The 10856-nt window shown below is 39.3% G+C and overlaps 1 protein-coding gene across 1 annotated transcript in view; it reads left to right on the forward strand.

Moving 5' to 3' along the window:
• The window catches only part of LOC104546715 (DNA replication licensing factor MCM6-like), a gene marked incomplete at its 5' end in the record, with an annotated part of 13411 nt that extends 2847 nt beyond the window's left edge, over positions 1–10564 (forward strand). Inside the window, 11 exon segments of the mRNA XM_010192170.1 lie at positions 811–961; positions 1592–1733; positions 2715–2856; positions 3000–3107; positions 3949–4104; positions 5184–5312; positions 6385–6546; positions 7670–7805; positions 8064–8231; positions 9523–9662; positions 10277–10564. Coding sequence (XP_010190472.1) covers positions 811–961; positions 1592–1733; positions 2715–2856; positions 3000–3107; positions 3949–4104; positions 5184–5312; positions 6385–6546; positions 7670–7805; positions 8064–8231; positions 9523–9662; positions 10277–10390 — 1548 coding nt within the window.
• Between the last annotated feature and the right edge of the window lie 292 nt (positions 10565–10856).

Here is a 10856-nt window from a genome sequence, read left to right on the forward strand (position 1 = left end):
AAATATGTATGTGTGTCACCTTCTTGTGCGTTGACTGTCTTCATATTCTGATTAGATTTACATAGCAAGGTTTTTTCTTGTCTTGTTCATAACAGTTTTCACAGATGTGATTATTTACCAATGTTATCAATGTATTTTAAAGAGGTAAATGGTCCATTTATTTCCATTCAGCTTTTATCCATTTTTGCAGCATTTCCTTTTCCTCCAGGAAATCTTACTGCTTCATTTGTCACAGGAAAAACCCATTCTTCTTGTTACATGATAAACCAGAGAGAACATCTTGGGATGTTTCTACAGTGTAATAAGTAATACTGACTATGACTGGGTTCTAGCATGGTATGATATTTTAATCCATAATTCTGCTAGCAGCTTCACTGGCACATAGGATTATGTGCCGTAATGTGCCATTATGTGCCATAGGCATCTGTTATTTTCTGGGTGTAGAGGTTTCCTGCCTCATTCCAGAGGAATGAAAGACCTTGTAAATCCCAGTTAATGAAGAATGCTTACAAAGGCAAATTTTAGCCTAAGGAAACCCTACTGGTTTATTCTCATTTTAATCTCTAGAAAAGCATCTCTTCTGGGTTTTTCTCACTAGCTGAAATCACATTCCATTGATTTTTGCCTCCTAGGAAATTGCCTCTTAGTTTTTAAAGGTATAAGGTGATGAGCTTTCCTAAGGTCAGCTTTTCTGAGTGTCTTCCTCCCATTTAGCTTATAGAGCAAGTTTCTGTAACCTCCTGTCTGCAGTTCTCGCTTTCAGTAGTGACCATGTTACTACTTTTATTTATTTTTATTTCCTTTGTTTAGTTTGGTGGCAAAGAGCTCCGAGATGAAGAACAGACTGCAGAAAGCATTAAAAACCAAATGTCTGTGAAAGAGTGGGAAAAGGTTTTTGAAATGAGCCAAGATAAGAACCTTTACCATAATCTGTGCACCAGCCTGTTCCCCACTATCCATGGTAAGAGTCCAGTTGGTGCCTTGGAGAGGGAAGATTTCACTTGTGGAAATATTCTTTTTGCTGTCTGTGCAGTGCCATTTTGGGAAAGCTTGAAAGCTCTATGCCAGCTGCCACAAATGTTCCCCTCCAGCACTGGTTATGCTAAAAAAGGAGAATCTATTTCCTGACTACTTGCTGTGTTTAATCATTAAGGCCCACAAGATTAGTTAAAAAGGTTGATTTTGATATTGGATGATCTAATAGCAAACCCTACAGCTGACAGTTGGATACAAGCTCTTATTTTATAGGGGCTTCCTTCTAAAGTTTTAAGATTTCCAAATATTCATATGCTGGTCTGCATGCCTATGTGCATATATGGTTGCAGTGGTTTCTGGCACAGAGCTAGTTTGAGGACTTACGTTGGTTATGTCTGAGAAGGTTGAGCAGCTGAGTTTGGACCATTTTCTGAGCCTCTGTAGCGTAAAGGAATTCAGCCACTTTCTGAGTTATTCTTTGAAACTGTATCAAGCACATAAATACAGCTTTAGATGTGCCCAAATGCTCTAAAATTCTAGTGGGCTAAATGTTCTTTAAATAGGAAAAGTGTGGTGTTTTCTTCAGATTTTTAGTTGAGTGTCTTTTCTGGGACAGGTAATGACGAAGTGAAACGTGGGGTCCTGCTGATGCTTTTTGGAGGAGTTCCTAAGACCACTTCAGAAGGCACTTCATTGCGTGGAGACATCAATGTTTGTGTTGTTGGTGATCCAAGTACAGCCAAGAGTCAGTTTCTAAAGTAAGTATCTCATTAAAGCTCAGTATTTAAATATTGCCCAGTGTGACTAGAGCTATGTGTACTGTCCCTTTTTATGTTACACAGAGGAAAGGGAAGTTAAATATTTAAGAATATTTTCCAGGAATTGTTTGGATGTGGTTGAAGTATTTGAACAGGGCTGAAGCAAACCCCACAAACCCCTGTGTTAATAACAAAGAAAGAATTAAGACTTTTTTGTTGTTGTTCTTTGGGTAGTTATGAAAGCATGAATTAACAATTATTTTCAAAAGACATTAAGTATTAAAAATAAAAAACTTACTGCACATCTTAAAATGTCAGAGGCAGATAAAGTAATGATTTTTTTTTCTTTTTTTGGCTTAGTCTAAATTGGTAGGTCTCAACACATTGGACAAATAGAAAACTATTAGCCCTGAAAACCAATTATGAAATAATTATGTTGTATACTGCATCTTATATGACAATGCTTTTTAACTGGAAATTCTATTTAATATGGTTTTATTTTATCATGCCGCTCATTTACCTCTGCGTCGTTCTCCATGAAGCTGAGGTCCTTGCAGCACACATTGCAACTCAGAATTGTGGAGGCACCACAAAAGCTGCCTGTGGTCAGTCTCACTGCTTCCTCCTATGAAGCCGTTTGTTTACTTGCGCTGACATTTACCTGACCCGTAAGGAGCTGTGTTGGCTTGTGAAGTCAGTAGAAAACTTGTGGGAGGAGGTCTGGATTATTTTTTCCACTCATGTAACCGTGGTTGAGTAGCAGACCTGTGACAGACTGCAGTGAGATAAGGATTAGATTCCAAAACTTGCTCAAACATCTCTAGAGGTGGGATGGCCTACCTAAATATTAATTGCTTCCTGAACGAAGGAACAAGTCCTGGCCTGAGGGGTTGAAAGCAGCACTGCATTACAGTTCTCTTGTTTCTGCAGGTTTTAATCTGACTTTTTAAGTCTGTTCCTCACTGTTACTTCTCTCCATAGACACGTGGATGAGTTCAGTCCCCGTGCTGTATACACCAGCGGAAAAGCCTCCAGTGCTGCTGGTCTAACAGCGGCTGTTGTAAAAGATGAAGAGTCTCATGAGTTTGTCATTGAAGCTGGAGCACTGATGCTGGCAGATAATGTGAGTCTGGGAACTAGAGACCTTCTTGCATCCCTGGAATGAATTTGATTAATGACAAAGAGCCCCAAATTGTCTTAATGATGCTGCTTTTCTGAAAGTAATTGAATTTGGATGACTTCTTATTTTTTATTCTTCCTCTGCAGGGGGTTTGTTGCATTGATGAATTTGACAAAATGGAGGTGCGGGATCAAGTAGCCATTCATGAAGCAATGGAGCAGCAGACTATATCCATTACTAAAGCAGGAGTGAAGGTAGCTTGCGCCGTTCCTCTGGTTGTGTAGTCTGTGTGATCGCCTGACTGTTTATTATATGCTCTGATCCAGCATCATCTGTTGGATTTTCACGTCAGCTCTGCAGTTGGCTCACTGTGGCAGGACAGAGGTCACTGACCTGCAAAGTTTTTGTGCCACATAACTCAAAAAAGATAAAAAATGTAAAAAAGAGATAGTAGCGGGTGGGAAACAGAAAATGGGAAAATCCTGAACTTGAAGTAACCCCAAAAGAGGATATAGAATCATAGCCTTTAAAGCTGATCCAGTCCAACCCCTGCAGTGAGCAGGGACATTGGTACCAGATCAGGTTGCTCAGAGCCCCATCAAGCCTGGCCTTGAATATCTCCAGGGTTGGGGCCTCCACCACCTCTGTGGGCAACCTGTCCCAGTGATCTACCACCCTCATGGTGAAGAACTTTTTCCTAACATCCAACCTAAATCTACCCTTTTCTAGTTTAAAACCATTACCCCATATCCTATTGCTGCATACCCTAGTGAACAGCCCTTCCCCAGATTTCTTATTTGCACTGTTAAAAAAAGAATGCTATGAAAAGCAGTTTTAAGGGCTTGTTTCAGTATTGTTGGCAAGAATGTGACAATGTTAAAATATTTATTCATCAAACTTGTCTTGAGGCAGAAACCTAATGAGAAAGGGCTGGTTAGAAGAGTTTGGGCTCTTTTGAGGAGTGATTATTGTAATACCTCCATTGAAACTCCACCTAAAAGATGTTTTGCTGACCCATTTGAATTGCAATGAGTTGGTTTAACAAGTGGTCACAGATAAAATTCTTTTTTCTTTCTTTTCCATTTTCATTGTCAGGCTACCCTGAATGCAAGGACCTCTATTTTGGCTGCAGCAAACCCTGTTGGTGGACGCTATGACAGATCCAAGTCACTGAAACAGAATATCAACCTGTCAGCTCCCATCATGTCTCGCTTTGATCTCTTCTTCATCCTCGTGGATGAATGTAATGAGGTAATTTTAAGGAACTGTAGAGTAATTTATGTCAGAAAAGACCTTTGGAGGTCTCTAGTCTAACTTCGTGTTCAAAGCAGATTGTTTAGAACAGGTTGCGAAGACCTTGACCTGCTGAGTTGTTAATATCTCCAAGGTTGGAGATTCTGCGGCCTCCCTAGGCCCCTCTGCTATGTTTCACAACTCTCATGTTTTTTACAATAAAATATAAACTTCAATATCTAATCAGAATTTCTCATGGTTCAGTTTGTGTTGGTTGCCTCTTTTCTTGTCAGTCTGTACTTCTAAGAACAATCTGGCTCCATCACATCTATACTGGCCATTGAGGCAGTTGCTTTCTTTTCAAGCTGAACAGACCCAGCCCTTTCAGTCTCTCCTCATACATTTTGTACTTCTGCCTGCTGACCATTTTGGTGGCCCTCTGAAATCTTAGGTGAAGCTGATCTCATGAGAGCGTCTTGCTTCTGCTTTTCTTTGTGTGAAGCTAGAAGCTGGCACTACAAATTTGAACACATTCTGCTGAATACAAGGATACTGCCTTTTCATTCTATAGTGGTTTGACCTGCAAACTTAACACCATTAGTCATTTTTACAAATCGCTGGTCACTAAGGCTTAAGACCGCTACCACCTGTCTATGTGGCGTTTGCCTTGGGAACGCATGAGGTACAGAGATTAATGCTGGTTCAGTGCTATTCTGTCTGCTCTTTTGCCCAGAGTGATTATCTAATTGAGAAGGGACTGATGAAAGAGGCAGAGTAGGCTGAAAAGGGAAAAAGCAGTTCCCACACTGCAAAGTGCTGCTTTCTGCCTGTGCTATGGCAAACTTGTAACCCAGAAGCGTTCCAAGAGGTTATAAATCCTAACACTGCCTTTTATCCCTTCTCTGCTATGTTTCCCTGTATTGAAAAGCTTGAGGGCAGTCTCCTAGATCTTCTGGCAGAGATCATGGCTTCTAGAAAGACAAGCTCTGCCATGAGGAGTGCCAGTGAGGGAAGGGAATGGGAAGGAATAATACAGCTGTTGTTTTGATATTTGGCTGACGTTGTGAAAGTGATCTGACAGAGCAATAATATCCCAGGTTACAGATTACGCCATTGCCAGACGTATAGTGGATCTGCATTCCCGAGTAGAAGAATCTGTTGACCGTGTCTATTCACTAGATGATATCAGAAGGTATCTGCTGTTTGCAAGACAGTTTAAACCAAAGGTAATTCTGCTTTTGTGTATAAGTTTTTCTCTATGAGGAGGTTCAAAGAAATAGTCACTCTCTATCATGCTTTTTTCCAGCAAATGCAGACACTTAGTGTAGTGTCGCAAGAGAGGAGCTATAAACTCATATACCTAGAAACGGTAATATTTTGAAGCAACGTACTCTTTTTTTTTTTTTAAACTCCAGAAACGCAGCCGGCCCAGCTAAGACTGTGTTATAATCAGTAGTTTTAACTACTTTGGTGGCAGTTCTTAACTTCTGTCTGGAACAAATGAGGGGTCGTTTCATAGCTTTCTTGTACCTCAGGGGCATGGGTTATTCAACCTGGCTGCTGCAGAGATTTTTATATTTTACTGCCTTGTTGCTTAATCAAACAGTTTGTCTGCCTTTATTTTAAAAGGCACAGTATTTCCACAGTATTTCTTTGCTTCCTTTGTGGTAAAATACAGAACATGGGAAACTGCTCTGAGTACAAATTTTTGTGATCTATCCAAATAGCAGCTTGGATGGGCTGTGCGTTACATTTTTGAGAAGTTCTTCTAATGTTGTTCTCAAATGGAAGGAGAGGACACTCTCCCTTACAGAGTTCTGAAAACTCCCATTTCACTTCGATGTGGTGGGGAGTTTGTTTTCCAGTTGGATCTGTGTTTGTGCAGATAGACTCAAGTTAAAAAGTGTAGTCAGTGTTAGTATGTTGAGTAGATGCTTGTGTATGTCTTCACATGCAGAATGAAAGGTAAACAAACATAGAGCAATGTGGTAGACGCAGACACAAATTATGCCTGGAAGTCTGGAACAAAAAATCAGAAATTATAAAAAATCTGCTGTAAAATAATTGATGCATCAATGTACTTATTACAATACCATTGTTACTGTAATCATTATTACAATATAATTTTAACATAATATGTTATTAATTATATTTATGTATAGTATGTGTATACCATAGAATATTTCAGAGAAAAGCAGTAGCTAGTACAGAATAGTCTGGGAACTGCCAATCTAATGCAAGAAGCATAAACTATAGCATTTATAACATGGCAAACTGTCACACTGTCTTACATCCCAGATATCTAAGGAGTCTGAGGACTTTATAGTGGAGCAGTATAAACGACTACGGCAGCGTGATGGCTCTGGAGTGACAAAATCGTCCTGGAGAATCACAGTGCGGCAGTTGGAAAGCATGATTCGACTGTCTGAAGCTATGGCCAGGATGCACTGCTGTGATGAGGTATCAGGTTTTTGATGGACGTTTGTATAAATGTTTATATAAATGTTGTGGGACTTCTGGCTTTGCTACTTGACTACGGTATTGTATGTGCTTAAATCCTGTGGGTGAGGAGGAGAACTTCGGTTGTGTTTTCACTTGTGATGTGGTCATACTTGGTCTGAATTTGTATGCCAGAAATACTGTTTTTAAGGTATGTCTTGTAAAACTGAGATCTGTTGGCCCAAACTGAGAACATGCATGTTTTTGCATTGCAGTTGTGTCAGCACTGTCTGTTGCCTGTCAAATCATGACAAATAGGAAGAACTCAAATCTGTTAGTATCAGCCAGGGCTGTTGACAGTGTCTCTCCTACTCTTGCGTAGTTCGTAATCTCCCACAACTCTTCCATCTGCAATCTAAAAAGCCAAAGTTCATCAGAATATCTTAGCCTCCCTGAGAGTACTTTGTGATCTGAGCTCCTCCTCGCTTCAACCAATGTTGAAATGTGTATTGTATTATGGCTATTAACTCTAGTATGACTATTATCCATCTAGTCCCTGCTTTAAAACTCAGCAGGCATTTTGAATTGTTGATTAAGGCTTACATGATACATGCCGTGATAAAAACTTACTCTTTGTGTAAGAAGGACACCCATTGAGTTCTTTTTAATTAAATTCAGCTTATAAAGAAACAGATAGCTTTTAGCTTATGGCTCAGCTAGACATGATTTTTCCAGTTTCTGCTTTTCCATCCTGGAGGAGAGTCTCATTACTTACTCATTTTTTTATCTATTGTTTCTGTTCAGGCTTGTTTCTTTCATGTTTCTTGCTCCACTGATCTTTCTTCAAAATGTTCTTGGCTTAAGTAAAGATTTTATTGTCTCCACATGATTGCTAAAGCCTGAAAGATTCATCAGGCTGCTTATTCCCTCCATAACCTTGTGTGAACTCAGAGTATGTGTAATGGGATATAATTGGACTTGCGGCATCTTTTCCGCTTAGGATTAATCAGGTGAGATGGGTAGAAAGACCCTTTACCAGAGTCAGGGATCAGTTTCTGGAGCTATTGGGGGGAAAATAACTTAATGCTGGAAGACCCAGCATGCCTTTTAAATACATGGGGTTTTTTTTTCAAATCTTCCCCAGGTTCACCCAAAACATGTGAAGGAAGCATTCAGGCTTTTAAATAAGTCCATCATTAGAGTTGAGACTCCTGACATAAATTTAGACCAAGATGATGAACAGCAAATGGAGGATCAAGAAGACCAAGATGGAGTCAATGGTAAATTACTTTAGATAAATTTTTTCAAAGGGGAAAGTACTTCCAGCCTTTACAGCTTGTTTGAATATATGCTTCTCCAGTTTCTCACCTGTTTCTCATCTAATAATGTCTAGGACTCCTGTTCTTAACTCTCTTACTTCTTCAGCCTTCTCGTGGGTCCACTCACCTGGTTGGTCAATGCAGCACTTTTTGGTGTCTCAGAGTATTAGCCATTTAAACAGATGTTGCAGATTTAAACCTGGGCATGTGTCCATACAGGTGAGGCAGAAGCTCCGGCTGGGATCAATGGTCTTGTGAATGGGATCAATGGCCATTCTGAGGATGTGAACAAGGATGCCGCACCCAAAGCTTCTCTTAGACTGGGCTTCTCTGAGTATCGACGAATTTCTAATCTCCTGGTGCTGCACCTCAGGAAAGCAGAGGAAGGTAAGAATTTGTGTATTAAAAAGACAGCAGACCTTGAGTTGTGTCACCATGTGTGCCTCTTTACTAAAACAAATTCACCCTGCAATGGAATTTTTTAGCTGTGAAGAAAGCTGTCATCTTTCAGCCACTTCAGAGAAAAAGGGCTTGAGTATGTCTGGTATTAAAAAGTTATGATAGAAGTTTTCTGATCACAGGTCCTTGAAAAACGGTTGCCAGTTCTTCCTGTGCATTTTTGAGTGTAATTTGGTGAACGTTACTGTAATAGTAATGAGTAAATGAGTAAAATCTTTGCTGCTTAGCACCCTGAAGTGCTTAACTTTAGACATGTTAACCAAGTAACCTCTGCAGGGGTTCACAAACTTGCTGCTCTGAGTGAACTAACCCCACTGCACTGAGGTTCAGCACAGGTAGCTGCATCAATTCAGGGAGCAACTGTTACTACATCTTATGTTGTTGCTCTTGGACGTTTTACTCCTGCTGAGACAGCAGGCTTGTTAGGTCAGGTGTGACCCTGTACACATGTGGCTATACCACATCTGATGATATGAATGTGGTTTCATGGACTTTCTAGCTCTGGTATCTTAGTAATTTGTTAAAACCCAGTGAATCAAGGAGCAAGTCAACAGAGCAGATCCAGAAAAGGATTTGTAGCATCTACCGGTTTAACCTAGCTAGAATAGTTGGCAGCAGTGAAAACTGTAGCAAAACCTTTAATGTATGGCAGCAACCACAGCCTGAAATGTAGACTTAACCAGTATGTGCCAAATGGCTGCATCCTCTTTTAGGGAGATGAAATGTTTCAGTTGCAATGAGGCTATTCCTGTGATGAAATGCAGCAGATGCCTGATAGTGTATCCCAATGCTCTGTTTTTGAATGAGTGCAGAAACTACAATATCTGTTCAAAATGCTGAGTATTTGTAGAAGTCTGACCTCTTCAGCTTTGTACGACAGTGATTTTCTTCTGCCCTTGCTGACAGCAAAGTTCTAGAACTCCTAAAAACTGCTTTTACTTGAAGCCAAATGCTGATGTGGTTGCTAGGCAGCTTATTTTAACTTGTAAGCCACATGGTTGCATAGAACTGAAAGCTTCAATTCTCCATCTAAATATTTCAAATTAAACCATGATACAACAGCCTCCTGTACAAAACATGCTGATTTAAGGAACGGAAGAAAGTGGGCTGCTGCGTGTTTCTCTCTTCAGTATTGTAAATGTTAACACAGAAACCCTTTTCTCTTATGATTTGAGTGGTATCTTACTGCTGCTCTTTATGCAAATTATTTTCTTTGCAGAAGAGGACGATTCATCATTAAAGAAAAGTGAGCTCATTAATTGGTATCTAAAGGAAATTGAATCTGAAATAGAATCTGAAGAAGAACTAATAAATAAAAAGAAGATCATAGAGAGAGTCATCCACCGACTTACGCATTATGTATGTATAAAGATGTGTGGATAGTGAGAAAGGGTTTTAACTTCTATAGTGCAATCATTCATTTTTAATAGAATACATTGCTAATTTGAGAAATGTCTTTTGTGCTTCTGTATTGACTGATGCAGTAGAAATGCCTTCGTTTAATATCTATTAAAAATAATTACAGAGAAAACACTGAAATAAATTAGAGAAGTGTGTAAGTAAGAGATCAAAGTACCATATTATCTCCCTACAGAATTGTAAGTGATGTTTTTCTGTAGTTCTGTAGCGTTAGGATGCAGAAATGCAAACAACAGTTTATTTAATATATAGCTGTAAGTCACTGGAGCAGTAGGGCAGTTTGGAGGAAAAAGTATGAAATTATAAAATAATTATCACTTTAAAAGAACAAAACCATTACATTAAAGTGTTTCCAGCAAGCATACAAAATAAAAGAGCTTTTCCCTGAATGTAATTGTTAAGATTAGGAAACTGTTAAAGAGGGAATTCACAATTGAAAGGCTTAAATAATTCATCAATAAGAGGTGCTACCAGTTTAAAAAGGAGATGCCTTTTAAAAAGTACAAGCAAACCTTTCTTGTTCTTGTTTGGTTACAAATGTTTGTCTGTTGCAGGACCACATTCTGATAGAGCTGTCCCAGTCGGGCCTCAGAGGATCCAGAGAAGAGGAGACTTTTGATGAAGATCCATACCTGGTTGTCAACCCAAATTATCTGCTGGAAGACTAGGGCCTGAGAAGGGGATTGTAGAGCTGACCAGTTACATGTTGGAAAATGGAATTTTATCTGCATTCTTGCAAGGATTGCTGTATAGCAAACATCTTAAATTCCTATGAATGCTTTACTCTGGAATGTCCCAATGTGCAGTTAGTAATGTGTAATTGCTCATTTACACTGAGCATACCTGGAAGGTTTTTAAAGAAGTGACACACTTAGGTATTAGTTTTGTTATTAATTCTGGGTTTCACTGCCATCATCCAGATGCAGAGGGGAATAATTCATTAGCTCTTGTCAGCATCAAGCTATGTAGATGCTTCTGTTTTCAATGAGAGGAATTTTGCATTGCTCTTCTATTGTATTTAGTAGACTTATGCTATAGGTTTTTATTGGTTTTCTTTTTAACATAAATAAAAGTTCATTAAATGTCTGAAGATGTCTAGGGGTGGATTTGTTTGTTTCTCATATATGGGATTGC

This window comes from Mesitornis unicolor, unplaced genomic scaffold, assembly GCF_000695765.1.
Source record: "Mesitornis unicolor isolate BGI_N332 unplaced genomic scaffold, ASM69576v1 scaffold52429, whole genome shotgun sequence".
NCBI lineage: Eukaryota > Metazoa > Chordata > Aves > Mesitornithiformes > Mesitornithidae > Mesitornis > Mesitornis unicolor.